A 27,154-nucleotide genomic window follows, 5' to 3' on the forward strand; every position below is an offset into this window, starting at 1 on the left:
CACATTTTTTAATCAGATTGTTTTCTTACTGTTGAGTTTCAAGAATTCTTTGTATATTTTGGTTAACAGTCCTTTATCAGATGTCTTCTGCAAATATTTTCTCCCAGTCTGTGGCTTGTCTTTTCATTCTTGTGTATTCCTGTCTTTTAGTTGTAGTTCTACAGTTAAATACATTTGCTTCTCACCCCCAGTTCTTTTTTTTTTTTTAATTTTTATTTATTTATTTTTTCACTTACGGCTGTGTTGGGTCTTCGTTTCTGTGCGAGGGCTTTCTCCAGTTGCAGCAAGCGGGGGCCACTCTTCATCGCGGTGCGCGGGCCCCTTACTATCGCGGCCTCTCCTGTTGGGGAGCACAGGCTCCAGACGCGCAGGCTCAGTAATTGTGGCTCACGGGCCCAGCTGCTCTGTGGCATGTGGGATCTTCCCCTTCCCAGGGCTCGAACCCGTGTCCCCTGCATTGGCAGGCAGACTCTCAACCACTGCACCACCAGGGAAGCCCCTCACCCCCAGTTCTTAATGTTAAAGCTTCTCCAGTTTTTTTCTTGATTACATGAAACTCATTTGCTACTTCATAACTCAGGCAGGCTCATGGGGGATATATTTTCTAAAGTTTTACAGTTTTATAATTTTCTGTCTCTGGTCTGACATTTGAAGGATACTTTGGCTGGATATAAAATCCTCAACCCACATTTTTTTCCCTTGAGTATCTTAAAAATGTGATTCCATTGTTTTCTAGCATAAAATGCTGTTGAAATTTGATACCTATCTGATTTTCTTTCCCTTGTATCCATAGTTGACTTGGCTTTATGTTTAACTTTTTTATTATGGTAACTTCACATATCTTCTGTTTGTTTGTTTTTCATGTTTAAATGAATTGGATTTCCCAGGATTCTTAGGAAGAGGTTCCTGTGAAGGAGTAGGATAAACCAGGATAGCTCTCTCAGTCTCATGTTCCAGGGCTTTCCCTTCTGTTGTTGTTGGTGTATCTGTGTAGCCACTTCTGTCTCTCAGAGGTAAGCCTTGTTCAAGGTTTTCTTGAGAAGGTGGTTCAAGATGATGGTGTTGGAAGATCCTGAACCCACCTCCTCCCATGGACACACCAAATCTACAGCCACATATGGAATAATTCCCTCTGAAAAAGAACTAGTTGAACAGCTTCTCCACACAAAGGATAAAAAGGCCACATAGAGACAGGTAGGAGAGGCAGACATGCAGTCTCACCAGGAATCCCACCCCTGGCGCAGCTGACCCACAATCAGGAGGGATCTCACAAACACAGAGCTTCTCCCTGAGAAGCAAGGGGTTTGTGCCCCACATCAGGCACCTTAATTCTTGGGACCTGCACTCGAGAGATGAGCCCCCAAAATGTTTGGCTTTGAAAACCAATGTGGCTTATGTCCAGGAGACCCAAAAGGCTGTAGAGAACTGAGATTTCACTCTTAAAGGCTCACACGCAGACTCTCTTACCCTGGGACCCAGCACAAAAGCAGCAGTTTGAAAAGTGCCTAGACCATAAGTGAGGAGATTCATCTGCTAATCTTAAAGCATCCTCCAGAGCGGGAGGGGCTTATTGGGACTCTCTCTGGGGATGGAAGTGCTGGCAGGCTCTGTTTTTGCATTCTCTATTTTGCAAGCACTGGCAGGTGCCATTTTTGCGCCCTCCCTCTACCTTGCTAGTGTTCTCCATCCCTGTGCTCTCCCACAGCCTCAGGAAAGCCAGTGGGCACAGGCCACCCCCTTGCTCTCCTGCAGCCCGGCTAAAGCCAGTGGGTGCACACAGTCCACACAGAGCCTTGAATGCCTGGCTCTAGAGGCCAGAGGGGAGCTTGTGTTTTTGGGGCCCCACGGGACTGAAACAGTTGGAGAGACAGTTCTTGGCAGACTACCATCCCCAGGGTATGGCATAGATAGCTGAATGAAACACACTCCCAGTCTTCCTGTGAAAAATCATATTTACTTATCCTGGAGCTTCAGCCTGTTCTGAAGGGCATGGCATGTTCTCAGGGAATGTAGGCCAGGGGATGCCATCTTTGCTGTCTCCCTTGGCCTTGCTACAGCTTGCAGGTACCTCCCAGAAAGGAGCTTGAGCACTTGTCTGGAGCCCTGATTTTTGCAACTGTTGCCAAGGGGACACCTCAAGATCACCTGGTCTGGAGGCTGGCGAGGTTTTCAATTGTGGTCCTGTGGGACTGTATATATTTTCATACTTTAAAAGCTGCTGCCTAAGGGTCTGGCTTCTCATCAGCTTGAAACTAGATGCTGATTAAGGTCCCGCCCTTTGGAACCCTGACAGGTCTTGGCAAACCCTCACAACTGGGACCTGTCAAGAATAAATCAGGCTGCCTAGATAGTCACAAAGGTTCAAGAGGCAACCAAGAGCTAGGACTTGAACAGTAAAGTTCATTTTTTAAATGAAGCCACTCCTCCAAGACTGGGAAAGGGAGCTATTTTGCATAATACATGGAAACAAACACAGAGAGTCAAAGTTAGCAAACAGAGAAATATATTCCAAATGAAAGAACAAGGTAAAACCACAGAAAATAATCTTAATGAAACAGAAAAGTAATTTACCTGATAAAGAGTTCAAAATAATGGTCTCACCAAACCTGGGAGAAGAATGGATGAACATAGTGGGAACTTCAGCAGAGATAGAAAATATAAGAAAGTACCAAACATAGGTCACAGAGCCAAAGAATCTAATAATAGAATTGAAAAATACACTAGAGGGGTTCAACAAGAGGATAGATGATGAAGAAGAAGAAAGCATTGGGCTTCCCTGGTGGCGCAGTGGTTGAGAGTCTGCCTGCCAATGCAGGGGACACGGGTTCGAGCCCTGGTCTGGGAAGATCCCACATGCCGCGGAGCAACTAGGCCCGTGAGCCACAATTACTGAGCCTGCGCGTCTGGAGCCTGTGCTCCGCAACAAGAGAGGCCACGATAGTGAGAGGTCCGCGCACCGCGATGAAGAGTGGCCCCCGCTTGCCGCAACTAGAGAAAGCCCTCGCATAGAAACGAAGACCCAACACAGCCAAAAATAAATTAAATTAATTAATTAATTAAAAAAAAAGAAAAAAAAAGAGTATGCCTTTAAAAAAAAAAAAAAAAAAGAAGAAAGCATCAGTGATCTGGAAGACAGGGCTGTAGAACTCAGCCAAATAGCGCAGCAAAAAGAAAAAAGAATGAAAAAAAGTGAAGGTAGCTTAAGGGGCCTATGGAACACTATCAAGTGGAACAACATTCACTTTATAGGGGTCCCAGAGGAGAAGGGAGACAGGAGGGGGCAGAGAATTTTTTGAAGAAATAATAGCTGAAAACTTCCTCAACCTGGGGAAGGAAAACAGGTATCCAGGTCCAGGAAACACAGAGTTCCAAAAAAGAACTCAAAGAGACACCAAGACATATTATAATCAAAATGTCAGAAGTTAAAGAGAATATCAGAATCAGCAAGTGAAAAAACCAGCTGTTACATACAAGGGAACTCCCAAAAGACTATCAGCAGATTTTTCAGCAGAAACTTTGCAGGCCAGAAGGGACTGGCATGATACATTCCAAGTGCTGAAAGGAAAAAACTTTCAGCCAAGAATACTCTACCCAGCAAGATTATCATTCACAATTGAAGGAGAGATCAAGAGGTTTGCAGACAAGTGAAAGCTAAAGGAGTTCACCATTATACCAGCCTTACAAGAAATGTAAAAGGACTTCTTTAAGCTGAAAAGAAAGGGCACTAATTAATAACAAGAAAACCCATGAAAGTGAAAGAAGGTTTTCTCCATCAGCCTAGTGTCTCTGTGCTTAGCATTACATCCTAAGATATTTTTTTTTCTAATAATACTTCCAAAGATCTGTTTCCTTTGGAACCTTGCCACTCCTTCCTCCTTTAATATCTGCACCTTCTCTCTCGCTATCTCCATTATTCCTGTCCTGCAATTTGGTTTTATATTCCAAGAGTTCTCCCCTTATGTTGGGGCTCTGTCCTTCTGGAAAGGTCTCTTTGCTGGATGCTTTGAGATTCCTGAGTGTTTAGAGCTTCACTGTACTGTTTGCTGCCTCTGTACTGCGTGTGATTTTTGCACTCATCTGCAACTTGGAGCCTGTGAAAACCTTTCCCTTTTTCTCCATTTGTTCTCACACTTTTTTCTTCCCATTTTTACCAAGGGTATAGTCCTCTGCTTTTGGGGCATTTGTAATGATTTTTGGGTTCTGAGGCTTTATAGAGTATCTCTGTAGTCCCTTCCACACAGCTGCTCCCTTCCACACAGTGACTGATCCTGTGGTCTGGGCAGTGTAGCCACATTTTCTCATGGTCTAAAATATGTGGGGATTTTCTTTTACCTAGTTTTGTTGAAGATGTAGTCATTTGGTTCTTCTGGTATCCCAATTGGAATATTTGGTTGTCAGGAATTGTCGGGGGATTCAAAAACTATGCTGCCACCACAATTACAGCACGACTGTATTTGTGGCTGATACATAGGGAGTTTGGATTTTTTTTTTTAATCTCTAAGTTTGAAAGATAAATTTAGGGTAACATAAAATGGCATATTTAACATCTTAATAAAGGAATTTTTAGCATCTATTTATGACCTATTGAGGAGTTACGTATAAATGTAGGATTTTTGTCATTAATATTCTTCTTAATTTTAAATGTAATATACACTGTTTGCCTCTGGTTGCAGTGTTAAATGGGTATAGTCCCCTAATGGAAATTTTAGACTAATTGCAGTATGGTACATGAAATTATAGGTAAACAATTTTTAAAGTAAACATGAAAAAACTTCACTGAACATTTATTGAAATGAATCAGCATAATTGAAGAAATTCCTTGGTTGATAGAAATAAATATGTTCAGAGAAAAGTTAAGGAAAAAAGAATGAAGTTATTTAATTGTTTATTTTCACATGTAATGAATAATTATACTTAATCTTTGGATATTTTATGAAAAAACATGAAAATTTAATATGTGAATTAGAATTATTTGTAATTTTAGATTTGCCTGATTGTTTCCACATAGCAAGTACTAAATAAACACTTTCAGTGTGAATGTTGTAAGAGGGGGCAGTATTAATATTTTGTAATTTTATTAGTAAAAATTGTATAGTCTGCTGAATCAAACTTTGAACTTTGGAAATAAAAAATAAAATGATCAATTTCTCATAGGAACTGAAGTTAAAAGATGAAGAGTGTGAGAGGCTTTCTAAAGTACGAGATCAACTTGGACAGGAATTGGAGGAACTCACAGCTAGTCTATTTGAGGTTGGTCTGTTTACATCTTGGCCAAGAGCAACGTCATGGTTTTTATATATTGATAGAATTGTTTTATGAGGGAATCTTGAAAAAGATATGCTTAGCTTCATGCATATTTATAAGTCCTCTAAAAAGATAAAATCTTTAAGAAATGTAAAGTCTACAACTTAAAATGATATGAAAAGAAAAAAACACTATGGGTTACCAGAATCAGGTGGTTTAAAAATGTGTATGTGGAAAGAAAGGAGGTAAATTTTAATTTTGATTTTACCAACTATTTAGGGGCTGCTTTAGAGTATCTTTATATGATTCCGTAACAAAGATGGCAAACCCTTGAGGTAGTCTTCTGATAGGGGATGATTTGAGGAAGGTTAGAAGGCATACATCTTTATTTCCAGCCTGCCACAGGATCAAAATTCCTACCCAGTTCAAGCAGTGTTTCTCAGTAGGGGGGCCATTGACATTGTTGGACATTTATAATCCTTGGTGTATTAGGGTTTTCCAAGAAACAGAACCAATAGGATGTGTGTATATATACATATATACATTTACATGTATGTAGAAAGAGACTTATGTAAGGAATTGACTCATGCAGTTATGGAGGTTGGCAAGTCCCAAAATCTGGAGGATGAGTTGGTAGGCTGGAGACCCAGGAGAGATGATGGTGTAGTTCCAGTCTTGAGTCCAAAGGCCAGAGAACCAGGAGAGCTACTTGTGTAGTTCTAGTTTCCAGTCCAAAGGCTGACAGACTTGAGACCAAGGAAGAGCTAATGTTTCAATTTGAGTCTGAAGGCAGGAAGAATTCTCTTACTCTTTGGGGATGAGCCTTTTTGTTCTAACCGGCCTTCAGCTGATTGGATGAGCCTCACCCATATTATGGAGGGCAGTCTGCTTTACTCAGTTTACCAATTCAGATGTTAGTCTCATCCAGAAGCATCTTCACAGAAACATCCAGAATGTTTGACTAAAATATGTGGACACCTGTGGCCCAGTCAAGTTGGACACACAAAGTTAACCATCACACTTGACCCAAATTCTAGTAATACTCCCTCATCATTTTGACAACTTTTAAATATCCTTGTGGAGGATGGGGAGAGGGTATTATTTCCTTGGTTAAGAACCACTACCTTTAGGTTATAAGACCTTTAGCCTTCAGAAGTTCCTTATTAAAAACATTGATGTGTTACTAGAATGACTAGTGTCATTATCACTTTACCAGTATTTTCTTTTTTTCCCTAAAAATTTGTTCTTAAAAATTTTAATGTAAAAAAAGATTTTGGAGGAAAAATTTCTTTACCTTTTGTTATTTTTGTATATGCAGAATCTTTTTTAGTTTTAGCTATATATTTGCTTACCTAGTTGTAATCCTAATATATTTTGTACGTTAACATCTTTTCATGTTACTACGTAGTGAATGTAATGATAATCGTAATCTATCAAGTGTACATTGCACAGTTTCTATCATTACAAGTAATATTGCAGAAGATATTTTCAGACGTGGGCTTTCCATGCCCCCTCTGCTCCACAACCCTTTGCCCTCTCCCTTGTCTTTTCTGGGGTCATTTGCTTTCATGGACGTTTAAAAACTAACTTATTTTCTTGTTTAGTTAGCTAGTTATCAGAGATGAGAGGAAGATAAATTTAAGCATAGAGGTAGTGGGAAGTTAAAGATCTGGAACAGGAGCTGTGTAACTTGTTACATTTTTATATGTAGAAGGACTCAGAAACATAAGACTTTTCTTCCAGTAATGTCTGGTTAGAAGAAATTTCTATAATATATGGATAGTAGATAAGCAAACAAATATATTATGCTACTTATGTTAATTTTGATTTCCTATCTGCCTGCCCTTAAGTTTAGCCCTGCTTATTTCCATCCATCTGCACTTACATGTGCATTTTGTTAGATGAAGTAGGGGGAGAACAAACAAACTTTTCCCTCTCTATAGTAGGATGTGAAGTACCAGAAATGCAGTTCATGCAGTGGATGAAAAAGCTATCTAAAAAACATAGTTTTGGGATCCCTAACTTATCCCCAACCTAACAATGGCTAATAGCCTTAACTGTGTGTACTTTCTGGGAAAGAAACTACACTGATTAAAGATGATTTCAGTAATGAAGAAAGTTGTATTCAAACCAATATGAATTTAGAAAAAAAGGGCAAAAAGTTTTTCTGTGGTCTCAGTTGTGCCTTCATGATTTCAGTTTACCATTGTCTTATGAAAAGATGTTTTTTGCCTACATTTTATGCATATGTGTGTGTAGTTTTTTTAAGAATTAAAGATTTTTTTGAATAAACTCAATTTGTACAATTTTGGTAAACATGTAAACTCAGATTAGGAATTTATTATGAATGATGAATAATCTTGAATATAATTATACTTTGTATTTAGCAAACTTGAGTCTTAAATGTATCAAATACAAGACTCTAAAGTTATATATATGTGTGTGTATATATGTATATATATATTTTTTCTTCTAGTATTTTAGATTTTGAGATAATGTAAAATATAAAATGAAGTCGGTTGAAAGAATGCTTTACAAAGTAGTCTACATTTAACATGGAAAAAAAAGATATGTAGTCTTAAGATGTTTTTATATTTTTTCAGCCAGTTTTAATAAATGTCTATGATATGCTTAGTTTTCTCTCAACAATGCTATATGGCACATATAGTATAAATTGTTATTTTGTCTGTGAAGAAAATGAGGCATAATTAGAGTAAGGAGCAAAGTTGGGACTCAAATTCGTGACCTTGATCTTACTTTAAGTGCTATGAAAGTCATAAATGGAACTTCCATTTGTCTCAAGCCACAGAGACAAATTTGAGCATGGACCTTCATTATGATAAAGATACCTGCTATTTATTGAGAGTTTCCTATGTACTAGACACTGCTCTAAGAGCATATGTACTTACTCACAAATTATGCACATACACTAACACACATATAATGTGTTACATACAGTATAAAACACAAAAGTTTTAAAAAGAGTGAGATAACAAAAATGCTTAGATTTTTTATAATAGTACAAAAGTATTTTATTCTCACTAAAACATATTGTTTGTGTGTATATTTATTTAGTGAGAGCAGCGTGATTGAATATGTTACCTTGTTTTTGAAATCTTGTTTTAAATTTATGATCCAGATGAAGGTCTGGTCTAAATTCCATTTTTAAAATTTAGATGTAATGCTGCTGCTGACTCACAGATATACTGATCCAAAAGGAACAAGTACTTCTTTTCCTGTAATAAGTCATTATACTGAATTTTCAGTCCCATTGCCAGTTATGTGAAGGCTTTTCCAGAACATTCTCTAGTGAATTTTTGTCTTCTCTAATACCAGCAAATTGTTTTTGCAAATTAATCAGAAGATGTTGAATAAACACTTTTTTTAAAAAAGAGAAGAAAATCCCCTTCATTTGAATCACTGCTAACCAGATAGGAAAAAAATTCTGTTTTCAAAGTTTGTAAGTATACAGACATGAATATTTGTATAGATCAGAGGTCTGCAACCTACAGCCTGCAGGGCAAAACTGGCCTATATATACTTTTGTACAGCCTAATGAGACAAGATTGGTTTTTACATTTCCAAATGGTAAGAGGTGGGGGAAAAAAATCAAAAGAGGAATATTTTGTGACATATGAAAACTATATGAAGCTCTTCAGTGCCTATGAATTTTTATTGGAATGGCCACACTCATTGTTTTACTGTCTATGGCTGCTTTCACACTGCAGCAGCAGAGTTGAGTAGTTACAATAGAGACCATATGGCTTACAAAGCTCAAACTACTTACTATCTGGCCTTTCTAGAAAGTTTGCTGACTTCTCATATAGATGATACTTACATCATTTTTCAGTTTCAGAATGACAGAGTGATAGAAAAGTTTTCAAACATTTTTGAATATATCCTTTGATGTCTTTTGTCAATTTGCTAAAACCTATGAATTATCATTTTTGATACTGCTCCTGCCTCATTCTAGCTCTTTTCTCTTTCCTTTTTGGACTCCAATAACATGTATGTTATACCTTTTCAGTGTATCCCTTATATCTCTAGGGGACAAGTCACCCCAAATCCCAGCTCACTTTCCTGGGTTTACCTGTTCTCCTGCATCTTGGTCCCCTGATTCTTCACTATTTTGTTAGCTCTCTAATGTTTCAAAGAAATTTTTAAAAAATGTCCCGCTTTTAAAAATTGTTCTCTGTAGGAAGTTTGTTTCAAGTTGCATAGTCCGCTATTTATGAAACCAGAGTCCATTTCCAAACATTTAAACAAATATTCTCTCCTTAGCACGAGTTACTTCTGCATTCATAGTTTAAATGTCACTTATCTTGGTGGGTCAGATAGATATGTTTATTATTTTGAAACTACCTGTCAAGTAGTATTTTATTGACAGCGACATCACAGAAAAATCTAGCACAGCTGAAACATTTGTTATTTTTAAAAGAAAAAGGCTTACCTCATTATTAAATTTGATAGCTCTTACAGACTTTGACACAAGATAACCAGCATAATTGTGCATGGCATATTCTCACAGTTAATCTCATTATAAAGCATTGATAGTAAAGCTTCTCTTATTTAAAATAATATAATCTGTAAACTCACGTTCTTGGGCACGTACAAGCTGCAGTTCATTACAGTACTCTAAGAGCAAATGGACAAATGGGAGTGCCACCGTGGAATTCTGGTGTGGAGAACTTCTACTCTCCCCTGAACAATCAACAGACCTAGTGAGGGTTCTGTTGTCAAATGATTAAATGTTTTTGAAGCTGATTTCCTTCCTTCCTTCCTCCTTCCCTCACTTCCTTCCTTCTCATGAACTGTAAACTGAAGTTCTAAAATACATGTTCTTACATCCTGGGGGATTATCTTGAGCACCCTCTATACTGTTCCAGTCTATTCTTATTCTTTATAGGGATTATTCCATACAGGAGAGTAAGCTTTTTAAAGTACAAGTAAGATCATGTCACTCTCTTCCTTAAAAAACCATAAGGCTTCATAGTGGATTTAGAATAAAATCCAGAATTTGTACTCAGATATTTTATTTGATTATTAGAATGTAATCAGAATGTAAGCTCCTTAAGAGCAGGGACCTTGTCTCTTTTCCCAGTGTATTATCAGCACTTGGAACAGTACTTCATGAAGAGGTGTCATGAATAAGTGTTTGATGAATAAATGATATCTGAATAAAGGGGAATTAAATACCTAGAGTTTCATTTTTGTGGTACTAAAAAGTTAAGATCTTATTAAAGGGTTAACTCTGATTTGCCTTTTTAGATTGCTCTGCACAAAATTGTCATTTAATATCATTTTGTGAATATTTTTATTGGAAGCTCTAAGGTTTCTCAACTGTTATTCCTATAAAGTGCAACATTATTGATGTGTTAATATTTTTACTTGTCCCTTCTGTATGTCTTTGCTGTGAGTAGTAATATGAATGAATAGTGTGTGTGTGTGTGTATATCAAATTATAAAAACCTAACTGCAAAGAAGTTGGATTTGACATGTGGGTCATGTGTTTTCCTTCATCACATTTGCAGTCCTTACACAGGCACTGATCAGAATGATCAAACTCAACTTGGCTGCCTCAGTGGTAATAGATACTAAAAGAAGGTACCTATTCCTTATTCCTAATAGTTGGTCTGGCTGATGACAACTGCTATTTCAGCAGTTTATGCTGGATACTTAATTTTAGGCAAAATTTTGTTAGTGTAGCTTTGCCTCAATCATAGACACATGTTGAAAGATTTTTGAAAACAAATGCTAAATACTTTGTTTCCAAAATTTGAGATGTTAACTTTTTCAGGAAGCTCATAAGATGGTGAGAGAAGCAAATGTCAAGCAGGCAACAGCAGAAAAACAGCTAAAAGAAGCACAAGGAAAAGTAAGTTGTTGCTGCTTTTAATACTATAAAATGTAAAGAAATTAGTGATTACTATTTTAAAAATACCTTAACATTTATTGGATTTGTTCTGATTATAAAAGCAGTGCTTACTTTAGAAGATTTTTAAAACTACAGGAAACTATAAAGAAGAAAATAGCTACTACATATATATAATTAATAATGAATGTTTGGTGTCCATTTATATTAGAAGCAAATGATTTAAAGGCTTGTGAATCACATGTATTATCAAAAGGATTGTATAATCACATTTTAAAGTTAATATTTATTTTCTTAATTCACTAAAAAATAGCCAACTGAAATGTTATTAGATTTTACTATTTTAGGAATGAACAGCAACTAATCATAAGCTATTTTTTAATATATTTTGAAGATTTTGAAAATTCACATAAGTGAAATGTTAGACATTTTGATAATTTAAAAAATTTCATCTGATGTGAATAGCAGCTGAATCCAGACTGTATGGAAACATCAAAAAACTTGGTTTAAAAAAAAAAAACCTTCAAAAAAACCATTTGGTTTTACTTTCCTTTTATTAATCCATAGGAAATACAGATTAAACTGATATTTCATCTTTGAAAGTAACTAAATTGCTAACATTTAGCTGCATCTGTCATAAAACATATTCAGTGTATGTGACTGTGTTGATTTCTTTTCAAGATTGATGTACTTCAAGCTGAAGTAGCTGCTTTGAAGACACTTGTATTGTCCAGTTCTCCAACATCACCTACACAAGAGCCTCTGCCAGGTGGAAAGACACATTTTAAAAAGGGGCATACAAGAAATAAAAGTACAAGCAGTGCTATGAGTGGCAGTCATCAGGACCTCAGTGTGATACAGCCAATTGTAAAAGACTGCAAAGAGGTAACTCGTCCAGGACTGTCCCCTCTGACTCTGTTGATACTTATTAATTCTCATCACTGAGGTGTTGGTTATGATTTTTGCCAGCAAAATTTTTAGTACAAAATATTCAGTATTAAGATGGGGGAGGCTTTATCTAGAGCTGGCTGCTTTCAGGGATTCTTCATTTCCCTTCTCTACCTGGCTGACCTTGGAGTACCTGCTGGAAACTTGGTGAGTTTCTTAATCTCGATATTTCATTTAGGGAGCAAACGGTCATGTGTTGTATAAAGGAGAGTGGGTGGCTTTAATGATATGACTAGTCAAAATTTATTGCTAAGGTGCTCTAGCAAAATATGAATATAAGAATGTGTGAAAATATTTAGGTGATTTTCTTGAAGAATGGCACATTGCTTTTACTTAAATTCTGGGAGAAGCAGAATTTTATATCCATAGGGTAGTCCTAGAGTTCATTCAGATAATTAAGCAACAAAAAATAGAACTAATGGTAGCCTTATCATTTTAAAAGATATGTTATAAAGATAACTGAGATAATAACTGGAAATATTTTGAGGTGTTCTGAGTAAAATAGTTTTTACTTACATATGAGAAAACATTTCCAAGGGGATTGATCACTAATTAATGAGCAGCCTCCTCCCATTTTTTTCTTAAAAGCTGTATTTTACATTGTGAATTCAAGTCCATCATTATTCATTAAGAAGCTGTGTACGCTTGTTCAGATTTTTGCATGGAAGCCAGGAGTTTATTAAATTGAATAACCAAGGTTGTTACTTATTTTAATTGAATTGCATTTTTAGTTATTAATAAAAAAGATGCTAGTGAGAGAGAAGTTCACTACTTGGTCAAATCGGAATGTGACAAAATCTAAAATTCACATTGGTTTCTATTAAATATTTAAGAAACTTTTTTAGTCATAACTTTAATTCTGATTTCTTTCAATTTAGATAGCATTTTTTTTTTTGGCTGCGTTGGGTCTTTGTTGCTGCGTGGGGGCTTTCTCTAGTTGCAGCGAGCAGGGGCTGCTCTTCATTTTGATGCTCAGGCTTCTCACTGCGATGGCTTCTCTTGTTGTGGAGTACAGGCTCTAGGCGTGCGGGCTTCAGTAGTTGTAGCACATGGGCTCAGTAGTTGTGGCTCGTGGGCTCTAGAGCGCAGGCCCAGTAGTTGTGGCGCATGGGCTTAGTTGCTCCACGGCATGTGGGATCTTCCCGGACCAGAGATTGAACCTGTGTCCCCTGCATTGGCAGGCGGATTCTTAACCACTGTGCCACCAGGGAAGCCCTAGATAGCATTTTTCATTGCTTGGTACAACTTGTATTTTTGCTATGGTTTCTCAGTGTGTGTAATTATGTACCTTTTTTCCCTATTGTCTACACTAAGAAAATTTAAATAGTTTCTCATGGAACATTTTAAAGTCTTGTTTTTAATTTACAAAATTCCTTAAAATATGAATAGGCAGCATATAACTTTTTGCTTCCCTCATATATCCTGTTTTCTAATACATGTGAAAAACTTGTCAAAAAGTTTTATTAGACAGAGGAGACACATAAATTTGACTTGTGTAAGTCTTAGAAAGAGATCTAACAATTGGAAGGAAAATGAAACATGTCCATGTTTCTGCAGAAAATGTGATGGGGGCATTTGGTCATAACGTATCTTCTGAAAGCATTTAAAACACACGTGCATGCATGCACACACATGTAATGAGGCAAGGCTTTGAGATCAAGTCACTCAGATGTCAACTTTTACTGGTTTCTTGCTCTGTAACCTTGGTCAAGTTACTTTATTTCTCTAAACCCTAGTTTCCTTATCAGTAAATGGAGATTATAATATTTATCTTGCTCAGCTTTTAGGATTAAATGTTTGTGAAGTGCTTACCATAGTTCCTGACACAGAGTCAGCTCTTAATAAATAAATTACTGCCTTTAAACTAGAGTCTTTCCTTAGAACACTACTTACCTACTTTGAGCTTTATATCCATCAAAGGGTAGACTTTACAAAGAAAGTGAGTTTGAAAATGTAAGTATTACTTATCTGCTAATATTTTTATCCTTTTGCCTTTAGCTTTGATTCAAGGAATTTATGGATTGGGATGAAAAATATTCACATTGAGATTGCCATTATACACCTTAAAGGAAAGTCTGTAGGAAAGCTGGGGTACAGTCAGCCTTTTGTTACTTTTGTGAAGACTACCTGCACATCTGATTGAGCTGTGCTAGAGGCCATAGCTGCAGTCAGTGCTTCATTTATAGTGTATGCAGTGTTTCTGGCTTAGAGTGCCAGGCGAGTGAGAGACACTTCTCTGTGTTTGGGTGGCTGTGGGTGGATGTAGCTTTGTATGTTGACAAGTGTTGAGCTGGGCTGAGGGAATCTGTAGAGAAGAATACTTGGGAAAATTTATTAAATTGGATGGGAAGAGAAGGGACAACTGGAAGAGTGAATAGGAAGGTGGGTGCCAGCCTGGATTATTACTGATAATTCAGATGGTAGATACTGGATGTTGAAATGCCAAAACAATCTAAATAAATGTTATATTTTAAGATAGTCAATTTAGGAGGCTTTGTGTGTGCTGCTTTTAGTCTTGCAGCTTATACAGTAAATATTTTGGAAATTCTTTTGGAAATGCCTTAAGGTAATAGCAGAACAATTGGTGTCACTTTTGACCCCAAACGAGGTTTCACGGTTTAGTCAGTCTCTGTTTATTCAAACATGTTATTTTTAAATTATTTTTTTAAAAAAATTATTTATTTTATTTATTTATTTTTGTCTGTGTTGGGTCTTGGTTGCTGCGTGTGGGCTTTCTATAGTTGCAGCGAGAGGAGGCGACTCTTCATTGCGGTGCGCAGGCTTCCCATTGCGGTGGCTTCTCCTGTTGCAGAGCACAGGCTCTAGGCACGTGGGCTTCAGTAGTTGTGGCACGCGGGCTTCAGTAGTTGTGGCACACGGGCTTCAGTAGTTGGGGCTCGCGGGCTCTAGAGCACAGGCTCAGTAATTGTGGCACACGGGCTTAGTTGCTCCACGGCATGTGGGATCTTCCCGGACCAGGGCTTGAACCCATGTCCCCTGCATTGGCAGGTGGATTCTTAACCACTGCGCCACCAGGGAAGCCCCTCAAACACTTTATTTAATTAACTTGGCTCCAAATTACTTTTTGATTATTTTCACAAAAGACTTATCATCTTGTATATTCAGGACAGTGTGCACTTGTATCTTAAGGGGAGCTCCAACATTACTATTATTTTTTTTGGCGAGGTGGATAATAGTAGTGTCCTTGGACACCATAGTGGATACATTGAAAAGTGCCACCTAGTCATTTGGGAATTTGGATTGTTTTTTAAAAAGAAAAATTTCTGCAATGGAATATTACTCAGCCATAAAAAAGAATGAAATATTGCCATTTGTAGCAACATGGATGGACCTAGAGATTATCATACTAAGTGAAGTAAGTTAGAAAGAGAAAGACAAATATGATATCCCTTATATGTGGAATCTAAAAAAAGATGCAGATGAATTTATTTACAAAACAGAAACAGACTCACAGATGTAGAAAACAAACTTATGGTTACCAAAGGGGAAAGGACGGGGGAGGGATAAACTAGGAGTATGGGATTAACAGACATACATTACTATATATAAAATAAACAAGAAGAATATACTGTATAGTACAGGGAGCTATATTCAGTATCTTGTAATAACCTATAATAGGAAAGAGTCTGGAAAATATATGTATAACTGAATCACTTTGCTATATACCTGAAATTAACACAATATTGTAAATCAACTATACTTCAGTTAAAAAAAAAAGAAAAATTACTACTGTGTATTATAACTAATCAAGAATGGTTCAATTATTATTTTAAATAAAGAGTATTTCTTTTTCAGTAATATTTAAATTAGGTTTCAGTTTTATAAAGTTATTTATGTTTGTACTTTTTAAAAAGTTATTTTGTGTTTTCTTTTGTCAGGCTGACTTGTCCCTGTATAATGAATTCAGATCTTGGAAGGATGAGCCCATAATGGACAGAACATGTCCTTTCTTAGACAAAATCTATCAGGAAGATATTTTTCCATGTTTAACCTTCTCAAAAAGTGAGGTAATGAAAAACAAATTTTAACGGAAAAGCATTAGAGTTGTTCCTATACCTTTTACTAAGTCATGTTACATATTTTAATATCTCTTACATAAATAAGTTATAAAGTGTCATATTTTACCATTTTCTCCATTCCATATTAGGATCATAATAATTTCTTGGCACTCACTTACTGAACCTCTTTCCTTATTTGAGCAGAGGATCACTTACGCTGCAGTGTGTTGCATTGGAGTGAAGTATTAAATATGTAAGGGGGTAGGACTTAATTTTTAGTCCAAGGTTCAGTGCAAGGGAAGTTCTGTACACTCTAAGGTGTTTGTTGGGTTTATCTGTATGTGATTAAAAAGAAGTCCTATTTAGTTTCTTCATCTTTAAAATGGGAAAAAAATGCCTGCCTTGCCTGTGTCACAGGATTGTTAAGATAAAATGAAGTGAATTAAGTAGATAGAAAAACTTAAAAAAAAATACTACGAGGCAGTATACAAATGTAAGGTCATAATTTTAATTTGTTCTTACATGTGGAAAGTTTGTCTACAAATATCCTGTTAATCAGTGTTTAAGAAAGTTAATCCTAAGAGTCTTATGTTAAGTCTTTAGAGGATTTAATTATATAACACTGCTTGTAAGGAAAAGTTAAGATGAACAGTAAAATGCTTTTGATATGTAGATATTTTAGTCATTGTGGCTCTGGTTTTAGGTAGGCTGTTCAGTATGAGTAATCTTGCCAGAATGAAATTTGTCTTTCATCAATTGTTTATCAGTTACTACCGTCTCCATCTGGGCATTTAATATTTGATAACTCAGTTAATTCTTTTGTAGACTCTTGTGCACATAAATACATGATCAGTAAATATATAGCTATAATTAACACATATTACTGTGTTATAAATGACCAATAGGAAAAAATAATGCATAAATTTAGCAAAATGAAGCATTAGGATATTCATTTTGCAGTGACGTTACGAGTGGATGTTAATTGTGGGTAAGGGGTGGTGTGGAATTAATGTCTTTAATCTCCTTCTAGATAATAAGAAAAGTTATTTAGCTATAACTGAATTGCCTTTCATAACAATGTTTGAATTATAAAAGAATTCAAACCGAGATTATGTGGTTTCTTTCTTTTTCATTAGCTAAGGCAAATCTAGTGGACCTTGGGAAAAATAATTTTTAAAAACTAGTTTATTATAGAATAGAATTTTTATATTTTCCTGCCAGCATAGCATCTAATACTTCTTTGTTTTTTTTGAAGTTGGCTTCAGCTGTTCTGGAGGCTGTGGAAAACAATACTCTAAGCATTGAACCAGTGGGACTACAACCTATTCGATTTGTGAAAGCATCTGCTGTTGAATGTGGAGGACCAAAGTATGTTTTCAAAACCATGTCTTAGGGAAGATACTGAGTTTTTAAAATTTTATGTGTTGTGGTTATTTAATATTTTCTGGTTTTAAATGTTAAATCTCTTGTCAGTTTTCTATTTAAAGTCTGTGCAGCCCAAAGACCAATCCCCGGGCAGTTTGGGGATTTCAAATTTAGCATCAGTGGGGAGCCCTTTTAATTACAAACGTATATGTGGGATCCAGGTAGATCAGGTGTTAGAAACTTCTTTAAAAACCGCATGTTATAATCCATTAGTTGATTATGAAATCTCTTTAGTGGGTCATAAGCAGAATTTTTGTTTGTTATACTTATATGTATAGCTATGTGTTCTGGGCTTTTGTGTAAATTATTTCTTTTTGAGGTTTGCCATCAAAAATAGTTTGAGAAGACAGTGAATTAGACCAAGTCTTACCAAGCATGAAAACAGGGTACCAGAAGGCTTGGTTAGTCCTCTCCTTTACTACTCTCATTATAAAACTTTCTCACTTTGGTAAATAAACAGCTCTGTCTCCCATATGTGAGAGATATTTGGCAGTTGTATACCTTCAGGGGTGACTCCCACATTTCGTAGCAGGGCAAGCTGTCTTCCATCCGGTCCTGGGAGGAGGAAAGACTGAAACCAACAGTACATAAAACGTTTGCCACAGCTGTTTAAAAAGTGACTTCAGAAGATTTTGAGGAAGCTGCTTAGTTGGTGGTGAAGAACTAGATCAGTATAGGGGACCGAAGAGCCCGAGAGAGCTCACAGCAAGCAATAATTGAATCCCATCAGGCCATTTTGCAGGCAGAGGAGGAAATAGCTGGTTGAGATTAACTACTAGGTCTGTTAAAGCCAGTCGTAGGAGTTGTATAGCTCTTGTTTCCTGTTACGCACGTTACACTCTCAGCAGCATCACACAGTGTTGGTATTTGGGTAAATTAGTCCTGTATTTGCTCTGTGAGCCACACGTCTACCTAGAGTTATGTCCTGTTTTACACTCTCCCATGCCACACCTGTAGTATGGTGGCCTCTGAATTTTGGGGAAGAGATTTTCATTCCTAAATTCTATCCTTCAACAAACACGTGGGTATTTTTATCCTGGTCATTAATACTTTTTTTTTTTTTCAATATTCATAAAGGATATTGGTCTTTAAATTTTCAGTTATCCCTACTCGAAGCTTTATTATTATTATTATTTTTTTTAAATTATATCTCAAAGCTCTTAATTTTTTAAATTTTTATTTATATATATATTTTTTGGCTGTGTTGGGTCTTCGTTTCTGCGCGAGGGCTTTCTCCAGTTGTGGCAAGCGGGGGCCACTCTTCATCACGGTGCGCGGGCCTCTCACTGTCGCGGCCTCTCTTTGTTGCGGAGCACAAGCTCCAGACGCGCAGGCTCAGTAGTTGTGGCTCATGGGCCCAGTCGCTCCGCGGCACGTGGGATCCTCCCAGACCAGGGCTCGAACCCGTGTCCCCTGCATTGGCAGGCAGACTCTCAACCGCTGCGCCACCAGGGAAGCCCCCATTAATACTTTTTGTACTTTTAATTTCTATGTTATACCTTATTTTAAATATAGCAGTTTTTACTGTAGGATTTTAAATTTATGCTTGTATTATATATTACACATTAAACGTGCAAATATCAAATGATAACAAATCAGAATCTCAGTTAAAGTAGATTTTTACAGTATTTTAGTAAAATAATTATACAGATTAGGTTTAGAGAATAATTTACATCGTTAAGAATATTGTCGTCTTTGTGGGAATGGGGCCAGAAACCAAGGTGTTTGGGGGGCATATTGTGTGGAGAAAACTAAAGAAGATATTGTCCTCTTTTTTGAAACGTGAAGTATGGCTCTTGTGGATGAGGTTATCAAGATAATCACTAAACGAATGGCACGGTCCTCGGGGAATTTTGTGGAAGGCAAGATCATTCCACTGGTGGTGATCAGGGACTGTTCTTGGGATTTGATTTGATCTGGGCTTTTGAAGCATGGGTGGAATTGGGGAGATAAGGAACAGTACATATGACTGAATAAAGGAACAAGAAAACAGTGTGTTCAGAGGATGGTGAGTGTATGGAGAGGGAAGACGTGAAAAAAAGGAATTAGAGGTGACTGATTAGAGGGATGCTGTGAACTTTTGGAAATCAATAGGAAGGGCTCTGGTTTTGGAAACAAGATGATAGGTCTAGATTTAGACATGTTGACATCCCTAAGTGAAAATGGCAAACAAGGATTTGAAATCTTGGGACTAGAGCTGTTAAGGGATACTGAGGTAGTGTGGCATGTTAAAAAAACATTGGAATTAGAGGTCAGAAGACTTAGTGTTGAATCCTAGCTCAAATAAAAATATATTGGCTTTAGAAATGAGATAACTTAAACACTTTTTTATTATTTTAAAAGTTGATGCTTAAAACCACTTTACCTGAGTCCTTTCAAAATTAGAAAAATAGTAGACAAACAGGTATATGTCTGCTTCCAAAAGGTGATTTTTATCAGTTTGATGGTTACTTTTTTCTCTTGTGTAAATTATACTTAAAATAGTATAGTTCCAAGGACTTTTAACACTTGTGCCTTAAATTTCTTGATTGTCTATCCTCCCCAAGCTAGCAGTTAGTGCTTTTAAATATTGTTGTAGATCATTAAAGGAATTTTCTAATAAAGGAACAATGAGGCTAAATCTCTTTGAAAAGGTAAGAATTCTTTTGTGATTTGAATGGCCACTTCCAAAATTACCCTCTTTTAAATGCACATTCTCATGTGTTTGTTTAATATGGAGGCACATTTGTATCATATTTCTGGTAAGTATAGCTGAAAATTAACGTTCATTTAATATATTTTTCTTAATTGTATAATTTATAATGTCGTATAAAATGCTATTCGCAGCTTTATTTTACTTAGAGCTACACTAATCTGGCATTGACAAGGAATGACAGCTATCTTCAGTCAAGCTTCTCATTTAGGGGGTTGACAACTGGGCTGCTGTGAGTCCAGCCTGATCCTGTTGAGCAGTGGAGTGACGGGTGGCCTGTCACTTAACCAACAGTCACTGAATGTCTGCTGTGTGCCAGGCGCATGCTTGGTGCCAGGCATTTAAAGATGAATAAAGTACATTCACTGCTCTCAAGAGGCTTTCAGGGGGACTTCCCTGGCAGTCCAGTGGTTAAGACCCCTGGTTAAGACCCCGCACTTCCAGTGCAGTGAGGGCACGTTCAATCCCTGGTCGGGGAACTGAGATTCCACATGACAAGTGGTGTGGCAAAAAAAAAAAAAAAAAAAAAAGAGGCTTTCAGCCTAATCCCAGCCAGAAAGCCCTCATACCAAATTTTACATGTTGTAGTATGCAAAGAGAAAGGTTGGTATGTCTAAAAGTAGTGTACCCTTTGTGTAATTGTTAAGATTCAGTGTATTTGTACGGTAGCTTATCCTTTGTATTTCTTAGGCCTAGGTGCCACATTAAATGCGTATATACCAACCCAACACACCAAAAAGTATCCCATCTGAAAGCTGTTCTCCTGCAAGCTGTCAATAACATGTTTTGAGACTTAAGCAGTCACTTTTAAGTTTTTTTCAACTGAGAGAGAAGTTGAAGTCCCAATGGAAAGCTGAGAGCTTCCCTGCAGCTGATTACTCATTTGTAAATTTGCCCCAGGATAGGACATATATTAACACATTTAGCTTCTATTTCTAGAACCATGGTTAAAGCTATGCCTGTAAGCTTATACTAGAATGTAAGCCCAAAGGGCAGGGATTTTGTCTTTTTCATCATTATAGCCCAGCGTCACAAAGTGCCTGGTACATGGTCGGTTCTCATATATTAGTTGTCTTAATGAATACACAACTTGTCCAGAAGGTAGGGGCAAAATGCTTTTAATTTAAAAAACTAAAATTTATCCTTGTTTTACAGAAAATGTGCTCTCACAGGTCAGAGTAAGCCCTGTAAACACAGAATTAAATTAGGGGACTCAAGCAATTATTATTATATTTCTCCTTTTTGCAGATACAGGGTAAGTAACTTAACCACAAATTTCTTTTTTTAATTTATTTTATTTATTTATTTATTTTTGGCTTCATTGGGTCTTCGTTGCTGTGCGTGGGCTTTCTCTAGTTGCGGCGAGCTGGGGCTACTCTTCGTTGCTCTGCGTGGGCTTCTAGTTGTGGTGGCTTCTCTTGTTGCAGAGCACGGGCTCTGGGTGCACAGGCTGCAGTAGTTGTGGCTCGAGGGCTCTAGAGCGCAGGCTCAGTAGTTGTGGCGTGCGGGCTTAGTTGCTCCTCATTAACCACAAATTTTAATAAAGCTTGCTTTGATGTGAGATATTTGACTGTTTAACATTTTTTTTCTTTTTGGCCTAGATCACTTCTGTATGTAACTTTTTCACGTACATTCGATATATTCAACAGGGACTTGTGAAACAGCAGGATGGTGAGTGTTCTTAATTCATTATAAAATATTTGCATGAAAGTTCATTAAAAAGTATGGAACATAATAGTAAGCACAAGTAAACTTTATTATTGGTACATTTATATTGAATCTCTTTTGTAGGTCTAATAAAATATGTGAAGAATTTGGGAACAAATGTGTCTTTTAAACATGTTGTATTTAATCCTTATATTTGCCTCATTTTACTGTAATTTTGAGTTTTAAGCAGGATCTGTTTTAACTTTTAAGGGGTATATGATAAACCAGATGGTAAGTGTGAGAGGAGTATATAAAGCCCATTGAATTTACTCCTTAAGAAATAAAAATGAACAAGCTCTAGACATGGTCAGATTTATTTTATTTTATTTTATTTATTTTTTAATAGATTTTTTATTTTTGACCATGCCACGTGGCATGTGGGATCTTAGTTCCCTGACCAGGGATCAAACCCGTGTACCCTGCAGTGGAAGTGCAGAGTCCTAACCACTGGACCGCCAGGGAGTTCCCCAGATTTATTTTAATTACTGGAACCCACAAGGCACTAACAATACATTTTTTTCTGTATTTTCTATTTTCATGTGTGAGTTAATAAAGCAGTCCTGAGTATAATTCTGAGTGGAATAAAGATTACTGTGTTGTAAATCAGCTGAGACATGCAGATGATATATCCAGGGGAGTCAGCCCAGGACTCTCCTGGATATTTTTTAATGTAGTCTTTCATGGCATTTTTAATGTAGTCTTTCATGATTACTTATGGTTTTATAGCCAAATGTCTTAAATACCAGGCATAGAAACTAATATGGCCTGACAGCTCCAAAGCAGTGTTTTGTTTTGTTTTTCTGGTTTTGTTTTTGGTTTTTTAAAAATATGTATGATTGTTTTAAAACAGAAATAGCAGATACTAGGCTAGGGACAAGTCCATGCCAGTTTTGTATTTGAATTTGTGGGAAATTTTCCTGTTTATATTTTTCTAAACACTGAAAATTTTCTTATACTTAAAAACTAGTAGATGCCTACTATCTTTCTGTCATGTAAACCAGTGAATCTTAATTCTTTGGAAAAATCAGTCGTGTTGATAAAAACTTAGTTTAGCGTTTTCAAGCTCTAGTACGTTGAAAACAGTCATTTATTTATAATCCCGTATAATTAGGTTTTAATGCATAAAAGAAAAGGGGTGAAACCTGTCTCTAATTAACATTGAATTTCAAAAGGCCACAGAGCATAAAAGCAGTCTTTAAACTATACAGTACTTTTTATGACTTTAATAAAATTTAAATCTTTTTGAATACCTATTGGTAGATAATATGATTTAAGCTGAAGAACAGATGATTTGTGTTAAGTTGTCAAGCATATTTTTTCTCCTTGTTAAAAAAAGAAGTTTTATGGAAAAGAATGAAATTAGAACACTCCCTAACACCACACACAAAAATAAACTCAAAATGGATTCGAGACCTAAATGTAAGACCGACACTATAGAACTCTTAGAGGAAAACATAGGAAGAGCACTCTTTGACATAAATCACAGCAAGATCTTTTATGATCCACCTCCTAGAGTAATGGAAATAAAAACAAAAATAAACAAATGGGACCTAATGAAACTTCAAAGCTTTTGCACAGCAAAGGAAACCATAAACAAGACGAAAAGACAACCCTCAGAATGGGAGAAAATATTTGCAAACGAATCAACAGACAAAGGATTAATCTCCAAAATATATAAACAGCTCATACAGCTCAATATTAAAGAAACAAACAACCCAATCCAAGAACGGGCAGAAGACCATAATAGACATTTCTCCAAAGAAGACATACAGATGGCCAAGAAGCACATGAAAAGCTGCTCAACATCACTAATTATTAGAGAAATGCAAATCAAAACTACAATGAGGTATCACCTCACACCAGTTAGAATGGGCATCATCAGAAAATCTACAAACAAATGCTGGAGAAGGTGTGGAGAAAAGGGAGCCCTCTTGCACTGTCAGTGGGAATGTAAATTGATACAGCCACTATGGAGAACAATATGGAGGTTCCTTAAAAAACTTAAAATAGAATTACCTTACCATTTGATCCAGCTATCCCACTACTGGGCATATACCCAGAGGAAACCATAATTCAAAAAGATGCATGCACCCCAATGTTCATTGCAGCACTATTTACAATAGCCAGGTCATGGAAGCAACCTAAATGCCTATCGACAGACGAATGGATAAAGAAGTTGTGGTACATATATACAATGGAATATTACTCAGCCATAAAAAGGAACGAAATTGAGTCATTTGTTGAGACATGGATGGATCTAGAGACTGTCATACAGAGTGAAGTAAGTCAGAAAGAGAAAAACAAATATCATATATTAATGCATGTATGTGGAACCTAGAAAAATGGTATAGATGAACCGGTTTGCAGGGCAGAAGTTGAGACACAGATGTAGAGAAAAAACGTCTGGACACCAAGGGGGGAAAACCGTGGTGGGGTGGGGATGGTGGTGTGCTGAATTGGGCGATTGGGATTGACATGTATACACTGATGTGTATAAAATTGATGACTAATAAGAACCTGCAGTATAAAAAAACAAACAAAAAACAACTAATACTAAACTTTCTTTGGGTTATTTGTATGGAAATATGTTAATATAAATGTTTCAGACATTACATGAAATTTCTAAAAATCTTACATGTTCTGGTATAATGTTATAAGTCACAATTCTAGTTATTGCTTTAAAATGTATATCTCAGAAATAACTAAATTTCCTTGTCAATTGCATTATTATGAACTTTCATCAAATCTTTAACCATGGTCATTTTTAAGTCTTTTGTCATTTACGGACAGTTCTGGGTGTACTCTGATGCTTTTTCAAAATTGTTCCTATAAAAGGGTTTCATCTTCAGGGGATTCTTGGAAAAGACTGACAAGTACAAGTTTCTGGTAACTGACTATACTGCTGAACTGAATGAATGAGCATTTTCAGAACTCTAATGGAAAACTGATGAATTCATAAAAGTGCTAACAAAAGATCAAGATGGAAAAAAAATTAATTACATGGGACTGAGTGAACTGATGAGGATGATTATAATTTTTGTGACTTTCTGTTTGAATAAAAAAATAAAATAAAAAAAGTTTTTGTAGGGAAGAAAGAAAGGTACTCTACTTCGTGAAAACAGGAAGAAGGGATCATGAGTGGTTGTGGTGATGGTGATAAAAGTGATATCTTGTCTGGTTCCTCTTACTCTTTCACTTTACAGCATTTGTTACACATTGTATACTGAGTGAGTTTGTAGTAAATTATTGTTAGTTTTACAATCTGTTTATTATCTGTGCGTTGTGCTAAAAAGGATTTAAGGCAGTTAAATATAAAGCAGGGTTTCTCAGCCTTGGCACTATTATTATTTTAAACTGGATAATTCTTTGTTGTGGGAGGCTGTCTTGTGCATTGTAGGATGTTTAATAGCATCCCTGGGCTTTACTCACTAGATGCTAGTAATGAAAAATGTATCCAGACATTGCCAAACGCACACCTGGGGACACATTCTCCCCGGTTGAGAACCACTGATCTAAATCAATCTAATCTGATCATATGTCAGAGAGAGACCTTTTATTATCTAAAACATAGAGCAAATTTCTTCCCACTTATAGAGGGGACTTTCAGAAGCACAGATAATTGAAATTTACGGTTCATCCTCTGCATTTATTTTTATTTCTAATTGAGCCATACACAAAATCTTTCCCTATTATTACAAAGAATGTTACTAAGTTCTCTGGACTGTCTCTTGTTTTCCTTTTTTTCCTGTTTACTCTGTTAGTTTTAATGAAAAGTGAAAAATGGCCAAGATACAGCAAACTATAGCAAGAAGATGCATAAGTTAGATAATAACTCTTGTGTAACTGAGCACTGAGTGTAGTTACTCAAGAAGGCAGCAGCATTGCCAGTTACTCAGGACACTGAGATGCCTACCTTCTTTTGGGCTAAAATGGTAGTCAGTCATTGATGTATCTAACAAATCGTTGTAGCAAAATTGGTAAATACTGCTTATTTATTCATAAAACTGGGATGCTCACAAGTACATGGAGAAGTTAGTGTGAAATAGTGATAGCGTGTCTAAGCATTAGGTACATCATCAGGAGATGCCCGACTGGCATTTCAGCTAATCTGAAATTTTCAGTGAAACAGATTAAAAATTAAGATAATAGTTTATGATTTATGTGTTTCTCTTTTCTGTCTGTGTAGTTGATCAAATGTTTTGGGAAGTTATGCAGTTGAGAAAAGAGATGTCACTGGCAAAGCTGGGATATTTCAAAGAGGAACTGTGATGCTCTGCCTGGGACCATGCATGAACCTCCCTGAAGACCTGGAAAATGACTGAATATTTTTATGGTTACTTGATATTTATTTCCTTCCAAGGAGTGGGTCCAAGACTTTTTCCCTCTTTTGCAAATTACACTGAGAAGTACTGTGATTTCTTTTAAACTGACCTATGCTGTGTTTGCTTATTCTTTAGTTGAACACACTATAAAGAATTACAGGTGTACTAGTGATTGTAATTTATAGTTGCAAAAAAAAAGCTAAATAAATAAATATTAGATTGAGTGTGTTTTTGCTTTCTCTTCTAGCTCTGACATGATACATAGGGTCAGCTGAATATATTGAATTGTAGTTTTCAAACTTCATAGCAGCCTGCAAAAGACAAGAAGGCTAAGTGAACAGGATCAGCTTCCTTCCCCCCCAACTAGAATGACTCTATTTTTGTCTGTTTTATATGTTAGGATTGAAAAAAAGATTTTATTTAAAGAAAGACTTCTTCTGAAAAGAAAGTCACTTTTGTTCATTCTGTTCTCTGTAACTTAAAGAATCCCTTTATTATGGTGATTAATAGAGGACAGTCACGTTTTAGTCTAGAGATGCAGTCTTGAACATCTTGATGTAGTGTATTTATACTTTATATACATTGAGCACTGTAGTAATCATTGAAAGAGTATAAAGATAAATTAGGAGTTTGATGTGTGCTCTGGGGAGTTGGAAGGGGTGTGGGTTGAAAGAGTGATACTTGCAAAGGATACACTGATCACAGAGTCACTCGATCTGTCAGTTTCAAATTGTAAAACAAATTGTATGGAAAAACTATTGATTAATATTAATTATACAAGTAAATAGTTTCATGATAGAAGTATAGTGAAGTACAGAAAAACAAAAAGAAGAAATGAGAAACCACTTTAGTCCGTCCATCTAGAGAAAGCTACTCAATATTTTTGAAGAATAGACTTACAGATATTTTCTACCTATGGGTGTAC

General features: G+C 36.3%; 1 protein-coding gene across 7 annotated transcripts in view; it reads left to right on the top strand.

Annotated features, from left to right (window-relative positions):
• RAB3IP (RAB3A interacting protein) overlaps positions 1–27,154 on the top strand; it is a 60,117-nt gene that overhangs the window by 22,190 nt on the left and 10,773 nt on the right. For 4 of the 7 annotated variants that reach the window (XM_082351686.1, XM_082351688.1, XM_082351687.1 and 1 more), the window contains exons 4-11: positions 5,155–5,250; positions 11,042–11,119; positions 11,798–12,001; positions 15,964–16,092; positions 17,339–17,451; positions 21,356–21,455; positions 21,802–21,871; positions 26,094–26,452. In XM_082351686.1, the coding sequence (XP_082207812.1) occupies positions 5,155–5,250; positions 11,042–11,119; positions 11,798–12,001; positions 15,964–16,092; positions 17,339–17,451; positions 21,356–21,455; positions 21,802–21,871; positions 26,094–26,176 (873 nt within the window). In that variant the 3' untranslated portion in view covers positions 26,177–26,452. The other 3 variants (XM_082351684.1, XM_082351689.1, XM_082351685.1) reach the window with 3 other exon arrangements.

The sequence above is a fragment of the Balaenoptera borealis genome (assembly GCF_965194805.1).
Source record: "Balaenoptera borealis genome assembly, chromosome: 13".
NCBI classification, from domain to species: domain Eukaryota; kingdom Metazoa; phylum Chordata; class Mammalia; order Artiodactyla; family Balaenopteridae; genus Balaenoptera; species Balaenoptera borealis.